The following is a 22,424-nucleotide window of genomic DNA, read 5'->3' on the forward strand; positions in this document are numbered from 1 at the left end:
GGCAGGGTTGCACACCCAACCACCTCATCCCCACTGAAACCCAACACTCTAAACAGCAGTTCCAACCCCTCCCACCTTCCAGCAGAGTCAAGCTCACTCCCTCACAGACCAACTCCACCACTGCTCCTACTCCACTCTGCCTTCCAGCTCTCCGGATTACTGCAGGGGTCAGAGTGGGGGTGTTTTTACACCTGTAGTGGTTCTTTATCCCAAGATGCTGTATTGATGTTGACAGGAGAGAGAGTCTGTGTTTATGAGGGCGGCAGGGTCTCCACTGAGGACTGACAGGTAAGAATGGATGGAGATTTCTTCATATATTCTCAGTGCTTTCCCATTTGTGACATCTTCTGGTCAGTTTAATGCCACCATGGTCAATGGTTGCCATATTTCTTGGTTGTTTGGAGTTGCTGGAAGCCTGTCAACTTTCTAGATGTTCGTGAAGCTCCACCAGCCACAGATCCTCTCCACCTTCTTCTCTTTTCTTTTTTTTTTCTGGCACGCTTTTGAAAAGGGGAAGCTGTTTTCTCCATCTGAGGCAGTGATAGAGTGGAGAGTCTGGTTTCTTCATCTACCCTTCACTCCCAGGCCTATCATATTGAGGGTCTTTGGATTTTGGCCCTCAGTTTGGCCCCTGGCTGGGTCTCCAGTGGCTTAGCCGACACATCCGGTCTGGAAATACACCTACAGTGGTGGAAGTCTTTCATTCTTATTCAGCTGCTTGTGATTTCACTGTGGCGTTTGATGTGATTATTGAAATATCAGAATGGACCATGCATTGTCCAGTGTGTAGGTATAGTGGACTGGAGACTGGAGGGTACGAGAGCTATGGGTGTTTTCTTCAAGGACACCATGGTGGTACATAGCCTGAAGCTCCAAGGGCCTGCCTGCTTTCAGTTCTGGGATTCAAAATCCAAAATCCATTCCTGCCGGGATAGAAAAGAAAAATCATCTATGTTTTTTTCTGCTTCTCTCTTTCTGATAGCAGTAAGTCTAAATATTGACTTACTATCTCAATGTAATCACGTTTTCTCTCAGTGTTAGTATCTCTCAGTTAATATCTAATAATAAGTGACAATTTACTTTCTCAAAATACTGAATTAGTATCTTAAATTATCATTTTTTAATTAAAATATTGACTTAGTATCTCAAATAAGTGACTTGTTTTCTCAAAATGCTGACTTATTGTCTTGAAAAAAATTTGACTTTATATCTCAAACAAGTTACTTTCTCAAAACACTGACTTAGTGTCTTAAACAAATGACTTACATTCTCAAAATATTGACTTAGCATCTTGAAAAAATATATTTTTTTTTAAATATTGACTTTTAAAAAATATGTACTTAGTATCTCAAAGATATAACATTCGCAGACACTGACTTAGTATCTTACATAAATTACATATTTTCTCAAAATATTGACTTTGTATCTCTAAAAAACATTTTTTTCAGAAAATATTAAATTTATTATCTTGAAATATTGACTAATTAGCTTGGAAAAATGAATTAGTTTCTCAAAATTATATATAATTACTTATATACTTATACATTCTTAAAATATTGATTTACAATATTGGAATAATGACGTACTGTGTGAAAATAAACTCTTATATAATATATAAGTAATTACTTATATAGCCACTTATATAGCACCTCATAATTTTGATATAGTATGTCAAAATCTCAAGAAAATGAGACATTAACTCTGTATTTCAAGCAAATAAATTATTATTTTGACATTTTGAGAAAATAAATCAATTTATTTTAGAAAAGAAGTCATTATTTTTCAATGCTAAATCAATATTTTGAAAAAAAGTGGTCATTATTTTGAGGTACTAAGTCAACTGTTTGAGACTTTAGGCCAGTACGTAAATAGAATTCTGTGCACTATTCAATATACAAGCATCTATTTATGGACAAAGTTCCTATTCAACCTTTTTAAGGTCCACAACTGTAACATTCATGTCGTTTTGGGTTGTACGACTTTATATGGACTACATCTGCTGAACAGCCACTGTTTTTGACCAGCAGACCCAGGGAAACAGGATTGGGTGTTGACTTACACAAACAGTGAGTGCTTCTCGTGTGATTAAACACAGAGAGAGAGTTTTGTTTTCCCCCTCTCCCTTTCTAATCATAGAACAGTCTGTGTCATAATTTTAAATGCTACCATTTTATCAATCAACCCAGCCAGAGCCGGAGCAGAGTCACAGTAATAACACAGTCTTCATTAGTTTCAATTATTACAGCATGGATTTGTATGGAACCAACTGTGGCCTACAGTTTCATTCACTATCACAAAGCCTACCGTCAATATAAGGCATGATATAAGGGTCAGTCACCATAAATAAAGGTTTTATGGAAATTCAGCTTCTCTACTAACAACAACAACAACTCTATGGGCCAGTCTCAAAGAGCCAGATTAGCGCTAATCTAAGACTAAAGAGAATTTGCATTGGCACTGCAGTTTAGTCTACGACAAGGTCTAATCCATGTTTGGGAAAGCAACCCTATATGAATCAGTAGTGATGTTTCAGGCACAGAAAACAGCACTATTTAGACTCTGCAGACCTCAAAGTTTATAAATGGTTGTTTAGTGCTTAAAATCATGGGTTATAGTTGAAGTGGACCCAGCATGCGTTGGTGATCTCTAAGAAAAGTGAGAAGGACCTGTTCTAAATGTGGCTGTTCACTCGTTTCAGATGCTCAGGAGCAAAAGCAGGGTTAGCTAACTCTCCCGGGTGAGACACAGTGCATTTGGATGAAATACACGGTGGAAAAACTGAAAGCAAGTCTAATAACTCACCAACCAACCAGCTAGCTAACTAAAATAAATAAATATGAAGAGATAAACCAGAGCTGTACGATTAGCTTAGCTATTTAACAGTGTAACTATGCTAGCGCAGTGGCTACTTAGCCTCAACAGAACTAGCAAATGGAGACGGATGAAATGAAATGGTGGAAAGAATGAAAGCTCACTAACCATCTAGCTAGCTAACCGAATGAAATGAGTGGAGGAGATAAACCAGAGCGGTAAGATTAGCTTAGCTATTTTCACTGTGTAATTATGCTAGCACAGTTGCTATTTAGCCTCAACAGAATTAGCAAACTCATGCTAGCACACAAACACTAGTGCCTTCCAAACAGAAATCTGATATGTGGTCATATGTGCACGTATATCATAGAGAGTCAGGCATACATTATAAAACATGTGTATATAAGCTGTAAACAGTAATGCAAATATCAAATATGGCACATATATGGATCATACACTCACTGGCCATTTTATTAGGTACAGTAAAAAGGCCTAGTAAAAGGTTGGACCCTCTTTGCCTTCAGAACTGCCTTAATTCTTCATGGCACACTTTCAACAAGGTGCTGGAAACGTTCCTCAGAGATTTTGGTTGGTTATTTGAGTTCCTGTTGCCTTTCTATCATCTGGAACCAGTCTGTCCATTCTCCTCTGACCTCTCACACCAACAAGGTATTTTCGTCCACACAACTGACCGCTCACTGGATATTCCCTCTTTTTTGGACCGTTCTCTGTAAACCCTAGAGATGTTTGAGCGTGAAAATCCCAGTAGATCAGCAGTTTCTGAAATACTCAGACCAGCCCGTCTGGTACCAACAACCACGGCACGTTCAAAGTCCCTTAAATCCTATTTCTTCCCCATTCTGATGCTTGGCCTGCACTTCAGCAAGTTGTCTTGACCACCTCTACATGCTACATATATATATATATATATATATATATATATATATATATATATATATATATATATAAACTAATTAAAAAGACGCCTAATTTTGGGAGAGTCAAAATAAAATTGACCTCACTTTACCCCCTTTGGTCATTGTGTTCTGACACTTTGACACATTTTGCCTATACTTTCAACTTCTTTCACTTTTTTTCACTTTGTTATTATTTCTCCTTTCTACACTGTCTTCTTTAAAATTGTATTGTGTCAAATAGTTAATTCAACAGTCTATATATTGTTGAGGAAGCCATTATTTATCTGAAGCGTAGCTCTGTTGGGGTTAAATGGCTGTAATAGACACGCTTCATGTGAAGTGTTAATATGTCATATCTTTGAAATACATATCGATGTTATTGGTAGAAAACTTTGTATCTCCATTTTTGATGTTTTTCAGTTTTTTACATAATTTAAAAATGCCCGTTTCCCTTTACATGATATATAAATTTCATGATGAATGGACCCACAGAAACGACCCAAAATGACTTGGAAATCTGTCTGGTTCCATTGATTTACATTAAAAGTAAAGTATGTTTTTTCCTTCTCCTGTAAAGTTACAATTTTGGAGATACAAGTTTTTCTTCCGACAACAACATTTTTTTGCCTTATATCAGATTTCTGTGTGGATAGTCTTGCTGGTGTAACTAGCGGGTGTTGGTTGTTCGAAGTGGACATGAGGCCTTTGCCACATCATCACAGCTCTCTGGTCCATAATTCAGTGTTTCCTGCTGGTGCCTGCTGAACGGCAGTGCGCTCCAGAGGCCTTCTCTCCTTCGCTAAATCAAAAACTTCCAGCAAAACATCCATTTCACAGTGCTCAGGGAGGGGAGTGAGTCAGCAGTGCCTCTGTTTCAGCTTCAGTCAACTGGGGAATGAATTGAAACATGAAACTTTGTTTTGTCACTTGCTACTTTCTATACTTTGTGGGATGTCAGAACTTTTAGATACGTTTTCCTACTTCCAGCATCTATGAGTGTGAGTATGAGTGTCCCTATTGCACTCTCACACACGAGCAATGAAAACACAATGTTTCTGTATGACCATGTGTCCCATCCCACACACTTTCCAACACTCAGCGAAGGAAATTAAGATTAAGAGACCCTTATTAGTCCCACAATGGGGAAATTTCACCTCCGCATTTAACCCATCTGTGAAGTGAAACACCACATACACTCTAGTGAGCACACACACACTAAGGGGCAGTGAGCACACTTACCCAGAGCGGTGGGCAGCCCAATCCGCAGCGCCCGGGGAGCAGTTGGGGGTTAGGTGTCTTGCTCAAGGACACCTCAGTCATGTGCTGTCGGTTCTGGGGATCGAACCGGCGACCTTCCAGTCACAAGGCTGGATCCCTAACCTCCAGCCCACGACTGCCCCCAAATTGTGGATCAAGTATGAAAACTGAAGGAGATAAGATCAACCATATTTATGACTGCGATTTCCCTTCATGGTTTTTATCATGAAGAACCAAACCTGATTCTTTAATGTCTTACTAAGCCAAATATTTTTCATTGTATTTCCCAACATGCAGTGCTTCGCCAAGACAAATACCCTGCTTCACATCTGTTACCGCCCAGCATAACCCAATATAGGCTCAGTTACTCTGAGACAGCAGTGAGGGGAATTCAGGGTAATCCCAGCCAATTTGATGTCTCCACAGGATTGGACAATTGATGATCATCACAGCCTAACGTGCACAGAAGAGGATCAGAGATGCCGAGATTTGGGTTCAGGATCGCTCTGGTCCTGACCATTATAGCCCTGACGTTGTACAGTGATGGGGTTGAGGGTCAGAGGGCAGGTAAGATCAACAGAATTCATATACTGACTTACTTTCGCCATCTAAAGGTGTTTTTAATGAAAATGGACTAAACTAATGTCACTCACATTCCTTTAAAAGTGTAATTGATGTACATCAAATAAACAAACGTCACTCAACGCCACTCTCTAAAGAACTTATTAACAAACGACAAATAAACAAACGTCACTCAACGCCGCCCTCTAAAGAACTTATTAACAAACGACAAATAAACAAACGTCACTCAACGCTGCCCTCGAAAGAACTTATTAACAAACATCAAATAAACAAACGTCACTCAATGCCGCCCTCTAAAGAACTTATTAACAAACGACAAATAAACAAATGTTACTCAACACCACCCTCTAAAGAACTTATTAACAAACATCAAATAAACAAACGTCACTCAACGCCGCCCTCTAAAGAACTTATTAACAAACATCAAATAAACAAACGTCACTCAACGCCGCCCTCTAAAGAACTTATTAACAAACGACAAATAAACAAACGTCACTCAACGCCGCCCTCTAAAGAACTTATTAACAAACATCAAATAAACAAACGTCACTCAACGCCGCCCTCTAAAGAACTTATTAACAAACATCAAATAAACAAACGTCACTCAACGCCGCCCTCTAAAGAACTTATTCACAAACATCAAATAAACAAACGTCACTCAACGCCGCCCTCTAAAGAACTTATTAACAAACATCAAATAAACAAACGTCACTCAACGCCGCCCTCTAAAGAACTTATTAACAAACATCAAATAAACAAACGTCACTCAACGCCGCCCTCTAAAGAACTTAATAACAAACATCAAATAAACAAACATCACTCAACGCCGCCCTCTAAAGAACTTATTAACAAACATCAAATAAACAAACGTCACTCAACGCCGCCCTCTAAAGAACTTAATAACAAACATCAAATAAACAAACATCACTCAACGCCGCCCTCTAAAGAACTTATTCACAAACATCAAATAAACAAACGTCACTCAACGCCGCCCTCTAAAGAACTTATTCACAAACATCAAATAAACAAACATCACTCAACGCCGCCCTCTAAAAAACTTATTAACAAACATCAAATAAACAAACGTCACTCAACGCCGCCCTCTAAAGAACTTATTAACAAACATCAAATAAACAAACGTCACTCAACGCCGCCCTCTAAAGAACTTATTAACAAACATCAAATAAACAAACGTCACTCAACGCCGCCCTCTAAAGAACTTATTAACAAACATCAAATAAACAAACGTTACTCACCGCCGACCTCTAAAGGTGTTAATAACAAACATCTAATAAACAATCGTTACTCACCGCCGACCTCTAAAGGTGTTAATAACAAACATCTAATAAACAATCGTTACTCACCGCCACCCTCTAAAGGTGTTAATAACAAACATCAAATAAACAAACGTTACTCACCGCCACCCTCTAAAGGTGTTAATAACAAACATCAAATAAACAAACGTTACTCACCGCCACCCTCTAAAGGTGTTAATAACAAACATCTAATAAACAATCGTTACTCACCGCCACCCTCTAAAGGTGTTAATAACAAACATCAAATAAACAAACGTTACTCACCGCCACCCTCTAAAGGTGTTAATAACAAACATCAAATAAACAAACGTTACTCACCGCCACCCTCTAAAGGTGTTAATAACAAACATCAAATAAACAAACGTTACTCACCGCCACCCTCTAAAGGTGTTAATAACAAACATCAAATAAACAAACGTTACTCACCGCCACCCTCTAAAGGTGTTAATAACAAACATCAAATAAACAAACGTTACTCACCGCCACCCTCTAAAGGTGTTAATAACAAACATCAAATAAACAAACGTTACTCACCGCCACCCTCTAAAGGTGTTAATAACAAACATCAAATAAACAAACGTTACTCACCGCCACCCTCTAAAGGTGTTAATAACAAACATCAAATAAACAAACGTTACTCACCGCCACCCTCTAAAGGTGTTAATAACAAACATCAAATAAACAAATGTTACTCACCGCCACCCTCTAAAGGTGTTAATAACAAACATCAAATAAACAAATGTTACTCACCGCCACCCTCTAAAGGTGTTAATAACAAACATCAAATAAACAAATGTTACTCACCGCCACCCTCTAAAGGTGTTAATAACAAACATCAAATAAACAAACGTTACTCACCGCCACCCTCTAAAGGTGTTAATAACAAACATCAAATAAACAAACGTTACTCACCGCCACCATCTAAAGGTGTTAATAACAAACATCAAATAAACAAACGTTACTCACCGCCACCCTCTAAAGGTGTTAATAACAAACATCAAATAAACAAATGTTACTCACCGCCACCCTCTAAATGTGTTAATAACAAACATCAAATAAACAAATGTTACTCACCGCCACCATCTAAAGGTGTTAATAACAAACATCAAATAAACAAATGTTACTCACCGCCACCCTCTAAAGGTGTTAATAACAAACATCAAATAAACAAACGTTACTCACCGCCACCCTCTAAAGGTGTTAATAACAAACATCAAATAAACAAACGTTACTCACCGCCACCCTCTACAGGCAATATAAATACATCAAAAGTGTTATAGCAAATTTATAACTTTCTGCAATGTAAACATTATTATGAAAGCTAATAACTATGGAAAATAACTGCAATAAGCTCAAGGAATTGTGACCATGCAATAACTGCGACAGGCCTACTTGTCTAGTTGCAGTTGCTAAGCTTTGACTGGACAATCACTTTTGGTGGAGAAGCTACGCAAAAAAATCAATTAACGCGTCTTGAATTTAGCTCCCATCGTCAAGATAATGGTTGAGTCCTGTTTATTTCACATCCACTACTATGTACCATGCTTTTAAGACGCATTTAAGCTGTAAACTATATCTTTCCAGGTTGTAAGAATGTCCACTATGACCTGGTGTTCATTCTGGACACATCTTCCAGCGTGGGCAAAGAAAACTTTGAGAAGATCCGTCAGTGGGTGTCCAATCTGGTGGAGTCGTTTGACGTTGGTGATAACAAGACACGGGTGGCTGTAGTGCGCTACAGTGACCGTCCCACACCTGAGTTCAACCTGGCCAGGTACAAAAGCCTGGAGGAGGTCAAGAGGGCTGCCAAGAACATCCGCTACCTGGGCGGAAACACCAAAACAGGAGACGCCATCAGCTACACCACCAACAACATCTTCACCATTCAGGCAGGGGCACGGCCTCCTGCCAGGGGCATCCAGAAGGTGGCGATATTGCTGACAGATGGCAGGAGTCAGGATTACGTTTTAGAGCCTTCTCTCGCTGCAGCCAAAGCCGGCATCAGGATGTTTGCTGTGGGGATTGGGGAGGCGCTGAAAGAGGAGCTGGAGGAAATTGCGGCTGAACCCAAAAATGCCCACGTCTTCCATGTGACAGATTTCGAGGCTATTGATAGAATCAGAGGAAGGCTAAGGAGTAGACTCTGTGAGAGTAAGTATATTTTTCATTTGTTTGCACAGTAAGGGTGAAGGAATATTACATAGCAACCAAAATCGCAGGGAAAGTTCTAAAAAACACTCACATAAAACGACTGATATGAAGAATTTAAGCTAATGAATTTAGATTAAAACATAAAGGGAATGAAGAATGTTGAGAATGGAATGATGAACCTCCATAGAAAAAAATTGATGAATAGAATCGGATGCTCTACAGCAGCCACACGTGAGCCTAAGGTCACCATGCCCAATTCCAAGTGTCTGCTAGAGGGGTATAAATCCCAGCATTGGGCTGTGGAGGAGTGGAACTGTGTTTTCTGGAGTAATGGAGCTCCATCCAGTACCTTTGGGATGAGTTGAAGTGGAGCCAGAACTGACCATCCAACATCAGTACCTGACTTAATTAATTTTCTTGTGGATAAATGCAATCAAATCCTCACAGCAATGTTCCAACATCTAGTGTAAAGCCTTTCCAGAAGAGTAGAGACTGTTACTGCAGCAAAGGAGGAACAAACTCTCCATTAATACCCTTCATTTCAGAAGAAATGCTACATTAATCTGAATATAACTTTAAAAAAGATGGTTCTTCAAGGGTTATTATTTAGCATTTAGAAATGGTTCTATATAGAATCAAGAACACTCAAAGCACCCTTAGAGTTTCTTTGACTCATGAAAGGGTTCTCTAGATTGATGGAAAATTGCTGTAGATGGTTCTGTATAGGATGCTTTTGGAAAAGGGTTCTTGAATATCACCAAACCCTTTTTAAATAGGTTTTATATAGAACCATCTAGAGCACATTCTCCATCAATTTGGAAGAAGAACTATTTAATGATGTAAACTGCCCTTTAATCATGCAAAGGCTTTTTTGAGTATTCATGGTTCTATATACAACCCCAATTCCAATGAAGTTGGGACGTTGTGTAAAACATAAATAAAAACAGAACACAATGATTTGCAAATCCTTTTCAACCTATATTTAATTGAATTCACTACAGAGACAAGATATTTAATGTTCGGATAATGTTAACGGATAAACTTTATTGTTTTTTGCAAATATTCACTCATTTTGAATTTAATGCCTGCAACACGTTCCAAAGAAGTTGGGACAGGGGCGTGTTTACCACTGTGTTACATCACCTTTCCTTTTAACAACACTCGTTTGGGAACTGAGGACACTAATTGTTGAAGCTTTGTAGGTGGAATTCTTTCCCATTCTTTCTTGATGTACAGCTTCTGTTGCTCAACAGTCCGGGGTCTCCGTTGTATTTTGCGCTTCATAATGCGCCACACATTTTCAATGCAGGCAGGCCAGTCTAGTACCCGCACTCTTTTACTATGAAGCCACGCTGTTGTAACACATGCAGAATGTGGCTTGGCATTGTCTTGCTGAAATAAGCAGGGCCCTGAAAAAGACGGTGCTTGGATGGCAGCAGATGTTGCTCCAAAACCTGTATGTACCTTTCAGCATTAATGGTGCCTTCACAGATGTGCCAGTTACCCAGGCCATGGGCACTAACACACCCCCACACCATCAGAGATGCTGGCTTTTGAACTTCGCACTGATAACAATCCGGACAGTCCTTTTCCTCTTTGGCCTGGAGGACACGACGTCCATGATTTCCAAAAACAGTTTGAAATGTGGACTCGTCAGACCACAGGACACTTTTCCACTTTGCGTCAGTCCATCTCAGATGAACTCGGGCCCAGAGAAGCCGGCGGCGTTTCTGGGTGTTGTTGATATGTGGCTTCGCTTTGCATGGCAGAGTTTTAACTTGCACTTGTAGATGGAGCGACGAACTGAGTTCACTGACAGTGGTTTTCTGAAGTGTTCCTGAGCCCATGTGGGAATATCCGTTACAGAATGATGTCGGTTTTTAATGCAGTGACGCCTGAGGGATCGAAGGTCACGGGCATTCAATGTTGGTTTTCTGCCTTGCTGCTTACTTGCAGAGATTTCTCCAGATTCTCTGAATCTTTTGATAATATTATGGACTGTAGATGATGAAATCCCTAAATTCCTTGCAATTGCACAATTGCACGTTCTTAAACTTTTGGACTATTTGCTCAAGCAGTTGTTCACAAAGTGGTGAACCTCGCCCCATCCTTGCTTGTGAACGACTGAGCCTTTCAGAGATGCTCCCTTTATACCCAATCATGACACTCACCTGTTCCCAGTTAATCTGTTCACCTGTGGAATGTTCCAGACAGGTGTTTTTTGAGCATTCCTCAACTTTCCCAGTCTTTTGTTGCCCCTGTCCCAACTTCTTTGGAACATGTCGCAGGCATCAAATTCAAAATGAGTGAATATTTGCAAAAAACAATAAAGTTTATCCATTTGAACATTAAATATCTTGTCTTTGTAGTGTATTCAATTGAGTATAGGTTGAAAAGGATTTGCAAATCATTGTATTCTGTTTTTATTTATGTTTTACACAACGTCCCAACTTCATTGGAATTGGGGTTGTAGAAACATAATTTAAGAGGTTTAATTTAAGATTGGATTATATTTTCTTTAGTGTGTATTCAGAATATCAGTGTTGTGCTACATGAGACAGGATTTGGCATGTAACTAAAACTTTTCTGACAAAGACATTTTTGTGGTTTGATGCCTCGGTGGGGCTTTGGGGCTGAGACGTAGAAAGTAAAAGTGGGATCTCAGTCCTCCACATCTCCTCTCCTCCACAAAAGTAACGTCTTGAATGATATGTGGGATCAGCTCAGATAGCCACTACAAACAACACGCTTATATTACAACACTATGAATACAGATTCTAAAATGAACAGCCCTCAGCAGAGCACTGAGGCATGCAGGCTGGAACGAGAGACGGCTATTTTAGTGAAAGTAGTATTTTGCGTGTGCCTGTCTGTGTGTTTGCGCATGTGTGTTAAGTGTTTATGTAACTTCAAGATGATTCTATCATTCGTTAGTTTTATAGGGAGATATATGCTCTCTGGCCACTTTATTAGAAACACCAAACTTGTACTTCCACTCACTGACCACTTTATTAGAAACACCTACTTTGGACTTCCACTAACTGGCCACTTTATTAGAAACACCTACTTTGGACTTCCACTCACTGGCCACTTTATTGGAAACATCTACTTTGGACTTCCACTCTCTGGCCACTTTATTGGAAACACCTACTTTGGACTTCCACTAACTGGCCACTTTATTAGAAACACCTACTTTGGACTTCCACTCACTGGCCACTTTATTGGAAACATCTACTTTGGACTTCCACTCTCTGGCCACTTTATTGGAAACACCTACTTTGGACTTCCACTCACTGGCCACTTTATTGGAAACATCTACTTTGGACTTCCACTCTCTGGCCACTTTATTGGAAACACCTACTTTGGACTTCCACTCACTGGCCACTTTATTGGAAACATCTACTTTGGACTTCCACTAACTGGCCACTTTATTAGAAACACCTACTTTGTATTTCCACTCACTGGCCACTTTATTAGAAACACCTACTTTGGACTTCCACTCACTGGCCACTTTATTGGAAACACCTACTTTGGACTTCTACTAACTGGCCACTTTATTGGAAACACCTACTTTGGACTTCTACTAACTGGCCACTTTATTAGAAACACCTACTTTGTATTTCCACTCACTGGCCACTTAAATCTACAAAAGCAGTAGAGTTCATAGAGTAAAGCATCACATATCGTGCAGTTGAATGCATGTAATCATACTGAAGAACTGAATAATCCATGCTTTCTCTTTTTGTACATCTTCTCTAAGAAAGATGCCTATCAGCTTGGGAACTGAGCATTGTCCTTCCTCTAGCGTAGCCTCCAAATACGTGTCTTGTCCAGCTTCACTGGGCACTGTATACTTACGTCTAAGAATACGTGGACAGAAAACATGGCATGTGCATGGGGAGAGTTATTTCTGCTCTGAAAATTACAGTTCTAATGTTTCCAGTGGAGTTGGGCCTCAAGTGTGGCACGTTTGCACCTTTTCATCTGCAGCTTTTACATTCAAAACCTGCACGTCATCAGCACGGACCAAAGGCAACTGCTCCGTGGTGTAATCACTAAAACTTCAAGGTCTAAATACTGTCAGCTTAATGGATGCGTTAGAGACTCTGTTTGGCAGCTCCCCCTCCTTATCCTACCATCCATTAAGAAAAGCTTACCTTCGTTTCTCCGTATTCGAGATCAAATGAATTCCCTCGGCTTATTGTTATGCACAACAATATTGCTCTAATTTTATGCATAATGATTTGGACGGTGTCAGACAGCTCTTTAGAGGCTAAAAGGACTAAATGTCGTTAGTAAAAACCAATTTAAGGTGTGTTAAGCAGAGTCATTGTCTTGTTTCCTTTCTCTTTTTTGTTATTCAGAAAGGACAATCTCATCACACATGTCCACTGGGCTTCGACTCAGAGTGGTGGTCCACCCTTAGCCACAAGGCAGCAAGTCTCTAATCACATCCAGTACACGGCGCTGCTAAATCCAAAAGCAACAGGCTATAATAGGTTTGGGCGTACTAATCCCCATGTTTTTTTCCCCCCGCCGCAGCTCTTCTACCCCCAAATCTGGTTTTGATTAGCCAGCTGCTCCTCTGTCAGACATAAGGAAACTTTCGATTAGGCTTTTCCTCCCTGGGCTTCCTCCCTTGCATCCTACTTGCTGCATAGGTTCCTGAGGGAGAGTCGGCTGTTCTTATCTAGCAAACACACCTATGAATACATTAGTCAGAATTTGCTTGAATATTTTAGTATCTATGGCAAATAGAAAAAGGCCTAGTTTTAAGAGTGGAGTGGTTTTAGCCCTAATGTGGATAACAATGAATTTATTTCTTCTTAAAGTGTTTTTAAAAAGAATCTTTACAACAATCTTTCATAATAAACCTTCTAAACTCCAAGAAAGCATGGCAGTTTCCTATATTTACAGTAGAAAGGGAATTATTTAATCATCAAATATCAAATGGATCTGAATCCTAAGTGAGAGCAAACCTGATCTAACATATTTTGTTTTTGCAACATAATTTTAAAAGCGTACACTATGTTGCCAAAAGTATTTGCTCATCTGCCTTCACACATGTATTAAATTGAGTGAGATCGCATTCTTAATCCATAGGGTTTAATATGATGTCGACCCACCCTTTGCAGCTATAACAGCTTCAACTCTTCTGGGAAGGCTTTCCATAAGGGTTAGGAGTGTGTTTATGGGAATTTTTGACCGTTCTTCCAGAAGCGCATTTGTGAGGTCAGACACTGATGTTGGATGAGAAGGCCTGGCTCACAGTCTCCGCTCTAATTCATCCCAAAGGTGTTCTATCAGGTTGAGGTCAGGACTCTGTGCAGGCCAGTCAAGTTCTTCCACACCAAACTGGCTCATCCGTGTCTTTATGGACCTGCTTTGTGCACTGGTGTGCAGTCATGTTGGAGCAGGAAGGGACCGTCCCCAAACTGTTCCCACAAAGTTGGGAGCATGAAATTGTCCAAAATCTCTTGGTGTTGAAGCATTAAGAGTTCCTTTCACTGGAACTAAAGGGCCGAGCCCAACTCCTGAAAAACAACCCCACACCATAATCCCCCCTCCACCAAACTTTACACTTGATACAATGCAGTCAGACAAGTACGGTTCTCCTGGCAACAGCCAAATCCAGACTTGACCATCGGATTTCCAGATGGAGAAACCTGATTCATCACTCCAGAGAACACGTCTCCACTGCTCTAGAGTCCAGTGGCGGCGCTTTACACCACTGCATTCGATGCTTTGCATTGCGCTTGGTGATGTAAGGCTTGGATGCAGCTGCTCAGCCATGGAAACCCATTCCATGAAGCTCTCTACGCTGTTCTTGAGCTAATCTGAAGGCCACATGAAGTTTGGAGGTCTGCAGTGATTGACTCTAAAGAAAGTCGGTGACCTCTGTGCACTATGCCCCTCAGCATCTGCTGACTCCGCTCTGTCATTTTACATGGCTGACCACTTCATGGCTGAGCTGCTGTCGTTCCCAATCTCTTCCACTTTGTTATAATCCCACTGACAGCTGACTGTGGAATATTTAGTAGTGAGGAAATTTCACGACTGGACTGGTTGCACAGGTGGCATCTGATCACGTTACCACACTGGAATTCACTGAGCTCCTGAGAGCGACCCATTCTTTCACTAATGTCTGTAGAAGCAGTCTGCAGGCCTAGGGGCTTGGTTTTATATACCTGTGACCATGGAAGTGACTGGAACAGCTGAATTGAATGATTTGAATGATGAAATTAATACTTTTGGAAATATAGTGCATTTTAACAAAATTCATAGTTTTGCTGAACCAGCCTATAGGAGTCACTGTCTCTTACAGTTACTGCCTGAATGAGTTTCTGACTGATACCCATTGTTATCACCGTTATACTCCAACCCCAAATGCAGGGCTGCAAGATACTCACAATGAAAGAAAGCACCAGGTGCATTCTTTGGCATGTTGTGAGTCTTACAAAAACTTTCTTTCTTACTTTTTAAACTTTCAAGCAACTAATATCTATAAACAATTCCACCGAAAGTGGCGTGATTGCAAATATTACAACTTACCCATAAGTAGGGCTAATTGTAAGAGAATGGGGACTATTTGCTATATACATCTGATAAATTTGTACTGTACGTTGGTTATATGCTTCAAAACAGTGTTAAAACTAACCCCACCGTGTGTTGGCTGTACTTCAGCCTGGATAGCTGACACTTGATTAAATGATTTAGCATAATATAGTAAACCCTTATACACAGAACTTTCTGATCTATTAGCACTTATGATGACAAAAATGTACTTTGGTGGTACAAAACGTCTTCAAATCTTTGAATCTTGAGAAATATCTGTCAAATTGATACGAAAATTTGCAGCTGACCTTGCTGTTGGAATATGAAGGGGTGAACCAAAGCATGCTCTGCTTCAACCTCTTAATCCCAAAGAAAAAAAAATCTGTGTTACATTTTTTCCCCATGTTAGATTGTGGCCCTTTAATTCACCTTGATTCTCAATTATATGCCTTAAGATTAATAACCAAATAATAGGCTTGAAGTAAGGGGATAATTATGATAGTACTATTCATATTCCATTGTTTTGCTGTAGTAATTATGGGCAAATGATCGCAGATGCCTTACTGCCTTTATTAAACTGCCCTCGGCTGATCAACAGTCTGTGCAGGTACAAGGCTGCTAGCTAGAGAGGCCTAAATGCAGCCATGTAGCTTGTGGCCACATCACGGCCCAGTCTAGAGTTTTGCCTGCTCTAATTTCAATTTCATGGTCTTCGACCATCAGTGTTATCATTTGGAATCTCCAGTAAAAAATCCGACCTAAATGGATCACATGCTAAACTATGGATAGCCTGAACTGTGAGCTACACCCTATACGGCATCCTGTTTAGCCATGTTGGGTCACTCTGTAAATTACAGTGCGTGGGCCGCAGGGACGATGATGGGAAGTAGCTCAGAGTTAGACTTTGAGTTCACATGCAGCTCCATTTTAAAACAATGACGCACGACAGGTTTTACACTGCTTTATCATCTGGCCAGCCAGAGGGATATGTAGGCACCACCAAAATGCCCGAACCACCTCTTTAAAGAGCTGTTGTGGTGCCGAATTATGGGCCAGTCCTGGTTCTAATCCTTTTTGGGATGCATTCCAGAAACCTGGAAGCTGAAGCCATTGGTCATAGCAGAGGATTTTAGTCCAGTTCTCAGGGACATCCAGCCAGTCCACATTTTGATTCTGTCCACAGCTGAAGCAGTTGAAGGGAAACTCTTTTAAACTTCATCTATGTGGGATTAAACAGTTGAAATGTAAACAGAGTAATTCTGAAATGGTTCACCATAGAGAAACCTACTGAGTCAGATGTCTTTACAGCGGTGGTGATGGGAACTAGACCTCACAATATCTACAACACAAATATAGCCATTCTATTTACTGCCAAACCACCAGTGAACCTGCACGAGTCGGTGAAATAGTGATTAATCTGAAAAGAAAAAAATTTTCTTTTTGGACTACTTTGCTTCAAAACACCCAGCACGTACTTGAAAAAATAGATTCAAGGTCAAAACTATCACAGATCAATGCCTGAGATGCTGAGATGAGTAGGAAAACCTGGACTGGACTTTTTTAAAGGCATTAAACTCTTCAGACAAAGGATCAAGCAGAAGATGGCTGGGTGTTAGATGGATCAATTTAAGGTAGTCTTGGTGTGTATTTAAACTAACGTTGCTTAGCTTAATGCAGTGCTGTCTTAAAGAGACACTCTGACCTGAATGAGACATTTGACCGTTCTTACATCTGTTATAAACCTGTCTCCTGGTCTCCTACGTGGGGCTACAGTCGTCTAGTGGGATTTTCCGGGTGAAAGACTAGGAAGACCCCCTCCTGATGATGTATCTTGAAGGTGGGAGAAAGCTGAAATGTGTTGCTTATTTCCTGCTTTGTTTGTTTCTGCTAGCTGGATAATGCAGAAGGAAGCCAGATGGCTGATGTACTGCTAGGAGCCCAAATATCACACCTGTACTTACTGCACTCTACATCAGTGGCTTTGCCACACTTTACTAAAGAACCCATGAAGAACCCTATTTTTTAAAGAAAATAGTTCTACGTAGAACCATGAACAGCCAAAGAACTATTTGCCTGATTAAGTGGTTCTTTGCATCAGGAGAGGGTTCTTCAGACTGATGCAGGATTTGTTGTATATATTTCTATTTGGAACATTTTTAAAAAGGGGTTCTATATAGCACCAAAAACAGTTCTTGTATTTTTATGATATCAAGCTTATTGCAATAGATTAATGCTTTTTGGTGCATAGAACCCTTTTCCAAACGCTTATATGTAGAACCATGATACAAATGCTTCTTTGAGTGTTTGTGGTTTTATATAGAACTATTTTCTTAAATTAAAAAACCCTTGAAGAACCATATTTTTTAAGTGAGCAGCAGTCAGGGTTCTTTATCGCTGTGGGGGATTCCCAATGGTTGTATGATGCATTTGCATAGTCCATGCTGGGTATTGTAGTGAGAGAACACAGATGGACAGGAGCACAGAAAAGAAGGGATCGTTCTACAATCACCAAACCAGTTCTTCTGTTAAGATGTAAAGCTTGTAGCAATAGAAGAACCATTGTTGGAGCTATATAGAACCATTTTCAAAAAGGTTGATTATAGAATCATATACAGCACAGTCTCCGTAAACCTGATCAACCTTTTCACCATGCAAAGAACTGTTTAAGCATGAAATGGCTCTACATAGAACCATGAACACTTCAAGAACCATTTGCATGCTGACACAGCATGCTTCATAAAATGGTACTTCAGAATGCTGGAGAATGTGTTGTATATGGTTCCACATAGCACCTTTTTTGAGTTCTACAACTACCGTTCTACAAAGAGTTCTACAACCCCAGTTCCAAAAAAGTTGGGATGTTATGTAAAATGTAAATAAATGTAAATAAAAACAGAATGCAGATCTCATAGACCCATATTTTACCCGCAATAGAACATAGAACACATATCAGATGTTGAAAGTGGGACATTTTTCCATTTCATGAAAAATATGAACTCATTTAGATCTTGATGGCAGCAACGCACATCAAAAAAGTTGGGATGGCAACAGCTGGAGGAGCAATTTGCAAGTGGGAGCGATGATGAGGTGGATGCATATGAGTAGAGAAGCGAGATTTAATAAGGGAAAATCCATAATCAGGGTCAAAACGGTCCAGGGTCAGAGAGCCAACACGGAGAAAAGGAGGGACAGACATAACGCAGGAAACACAGGATAAACAAACAACGGAGGTCGGAATAAACAAACAAACACTTCAAACAATACAAACAAAGACCAGCAAACAACTAGGGAAAACACAGGACTTAAATACAAGAGGGATATTGAGGATTCACAAGACAGAGGTGGTAAACACAGGTGGTTACAGTCAGGGGCAGAGTCTGAAAACAAGGGGCCGGACTGGGAAGAAACAAAACAAATGCATGTGGACAGGACTGGAAGGCCAAGAAAAGCACAAGGAGGACTGGGAGGGGCCAACAATTTCAGAAAAACATTCCTCAGCATAAAGTTGCAAAGAGTTTGGATGTCAGACCATCTACAGGACATAATATCACCAATAGATTCAGAGAATCTGGAGAAATCTCTGTACACAAGGGACAAGGCCGATGGTCAATATCGGATGCTCGTGATCCTCCGGCCCTCAGGCGGCACTGCATTTAAAACAGGCATGATTCTGTACTGGAAATCACTGCATGGGCTCAGAAACACTTCCAGAAATCATTGTCTGTGGATTTAGTTCGCCGTGCAACCCACAAATGCAAAAGAAAGCTGTATCATGAAAAGAAAAAAACACATTTAAACAGGATCCAGAAACGGCGCCAACTTCTCTGGGCCCAAGGTCATTTAAGATCTACTGAGGCAAAGTGGAAAAGTGTCCTGTGGTCAGATGAATAAAAATTTGAAATTCTTTTTGGAAATAATGGACACTGCATCCTCCACAGTAAAGACCTCCCAGCTTGTTATTAGCACACAGTTCAACAGCCAGCTTCCATGATGGGGAGCATAAGTACACCCATCCATCAAAGTACACCCAGGACTGTTGAGCAGCTAGAATACTGCATAAGACAAGAATGGGACAACATTTCTCTCCCAAAGCTGCAGGAACTGGTCTCCCCACTTCCCAGATGTTTCCAGGCTGTTGTTAAAAGTAGAGAGAGTGCTACACAGTGGTAGACACGGCCCTGTGCCAACTCTTTTGACATGCGTTGCTGCCATCATTTTCTAAAAGAGTTCATATTTTTCATGAAATGGTAAAATGTCTCACTTTCAACATCTGATATGTGATCTATGTTCTACTGTGAATAAAATATGAGTCTATAAGCTTTGCAAATCACTGCGTTTTGTTTTTATTTATGTACATTTATTTAAATTTTACACAGCTTCTCAACTTTTTTTGGAATTGGGGTTATACAACACCCAAAAAAGGCTACAAGCTTGACAACATAACAATTGAAGAACCCTTTTTGGTGCTATATAGGACCATTTTAAAAAGGTTTAATACAGAACCATATATAGCACAGCTTCCATCAAGCATTTCATGATGAAAAAACCCTTTAATCATGCAAAGAGTTCCCTGCATGCCCATGACATTATAAAGGACCATTCTCTTTGTTAAAGAACCTTTTTTTTAAAGAGTGGTTAAAAAAATAAGTCGTCAGCTCCTTAGTTTAACCAGAACTGGGTTCTTACTCCATCGGTACTCTCAGTGGTCAATGTGAGCAGCATTACAGTCAGAGATTATTCCTTTCACAACAGGAGGGCTTTGCGTGACTTGGTGCTTTCAGAATTTAGTTGTGAGGCGGCTCAGCCAATCAGATTTCAGGACTATCTGTTTGTAATCACGGTTTAGGAGTTTATCACTTCAATAGAAAACCAAATGGCTAAAGCTGGTTTACGTTGGCCTACATGCTACTGTTACTGTAGCCTGCCATGGTTATAAGGCCGGAATGGACGTACAGCATCAATCAGTTAAGCCAATGTTCCTGTTTTGATGAGGACCGTATCTGTTTAGCAAGCATGAGCGCAGTAAAAACCCACATGGCTACAGAATGTTTTGAAGCCGAACAACATATCAAGACTCATAAAGGACATGGACCCACACAGAAATCTGATGTGTCAATATATGTATTTCAATTATATGGCATATGTATATTAACATATATGGATTCCCCTTTTATCCATGTTATGTGTATATGGACACATTTGGGACATATACTGTATGTCAACTTACTTGAAACCAGCCATTTTCAAATATGGGACATATATTTCAGCCATATATCAGAATATAAAAACATATATGTAACAATGTAGTTCTTATGTGTATGAGAGGTATTATTGGTATACACTAGTATCCTGTTATATAATACAATGTTTTTGGTTGCCTACAACTGTGCATAGGACTGTAAACAGATGCCACGAATGTGAATGGGTATGTAATGTTTCATTTTTGTCATTTTTAAATACGAACATTAGAAGAAAGTTAGAGTAAAATGCAATAAAATCGTTAAAAGATGAAATAAATGAAAATATTCTTCTCCAAAACATTATTTGAAAGCAAACAGATGATATAGTCACAATTATAACTGTGGCTCCAGATGTTGTTTGTTAGATGTATACGAGACTTTATGATATCGACCACACGTGTCAAATGTTTGATACTTACATATACTATATGTTTTTAAATGTATGCCTGACTCTTTATGATATATGTACATATATTGCCATATATTAGATGCCCTGGTGGCACATCTTCCAATTTGATAGCCATTGTGAAAGACCCAATTCATCCGCAGTTCCAGCAACTACTCAGTCAAAACAAAACAGTTCAGCATGTCTTCTCCCTTGAAAATCAACCCTGTGAAAAAACAGGCTGTTTGTTTCGAAACCAACAAATGGCAGCACATTAAACACGACGGCAATGCACAGCTGGGCTGTGTTAAAGGAGAACCCACAGACAGCAGAGGGAGAACCCCAGCCTATAATCATTTATTAAGGTTAGTTGAATAGAGCAGGATAGGCGCACAAGGGTTAGCAGGAGTTCCCCAGCATGCATATCTAAAACTGCTCCATTAAAAGGGGAGAAAGCAATTGCAAGTGCACTAAACTGGAGTTCAGGGCGAAGTTAAGGCCTCTTAAAGTCGACAAAGTGCTTTTTATAGGCGCGATTAAAGAAAATTACAGGGTCTGATTGTACATGATTGTCAGGCACTCGATTGGGCACTGCGGTTTGGGCGTCTGTCTGCTCTTTGCCAAGAGTGTGTGTGTGTGTGTGAGAGAGAGAGAGAGAGAGAGAGAGAGAGAGAGAGGGGGGGGGGGGTGAAGGAAAAGAGAGATGCCCAGGTGCTATAAAGGACTGAACCTACAGAGCTGTGCAAATGTCAGAAACCACCCTTTGTGCATTTACTTTCCAGTCAAAACGGCCAAGTTATTCATTTTTCAGGAGAGATTTTAGAGATTAGATCCATGATAATCCACTAGTATAAGGAAGGGAAAAGTACATTAAGCTAAATTAACAGGAGTTTCCAAAACTGGAGTTCAAAAAAATTATTCAAAGCTGCAGAGACAATGGGGCTCCTAACAACCACCTGGAAGACCTGGTCGACACCAACACTGCCCCCATCAGATAAACAGCACTTGAAGCTTTCGTCTCTGAGCGAGAGGAGAACATCAAGCTGCTTCAGATCTGAAAACATCCACAGGTGTTTCTGTCCATCCTTCCACTGTGAGAAGACCACTCAGAGCTATGGGTCTGAAAGGATGTGGAGCTGTTCAAGAAGAACCTCACTGAGGAAAGGAGATGGACACATCAAACAAAGAAGCTGAACGATGGACTGACCAC

At 40.1% G+C, this 22,424-nt stretch overlaps 1 protein-coding gene across 1 annotated transcript in view; it reads left to right on the forward strand.

Moving 5' to 3' along the window:
- Positions 1 to 135: 135 nt before the first annotated feature.
- Positions 136 to 22,424, forward strand: part of col22a1 (collagen, type XXII, alpha 1) — a 125,697-nt gene continuing 103,408 nt past the window's right edge. Inside the window, exons 1-3 of the mRNA XM_017715938.2 lie at positions 136 to 288; positions 5,412 to 5,552; positions 8,468 to 9,034. Of these exons, the coding sequence (XP_017571427.1) occupies positions 5,465 to 5,552; positions 8,468 to 9,034 (655 nt within the window). The 5' untranslated portion in view covers positions 136 to 288; positions 5,412 to 5,464. The remainder of the gene's footprint in view (positions 289 to 5,411; positions 5,553 to 8,467; positions 9,035 to 22,424) is intronic.

Source organism: Pygocentrus nattereri, chromosome 11 (assembly GCF_015220715.1).
Source record: "Pygocentrus nattereri isolate fPygNat1 chromosome 11, fPygNat1.pri, whole genome shotgun sequence".
NCBI lineage: Eukaryota > Metazoa > Chordata > Actinopteri > Characiformes > Serrasalmidae > Pygocentrus > Pygocentrus nattereri.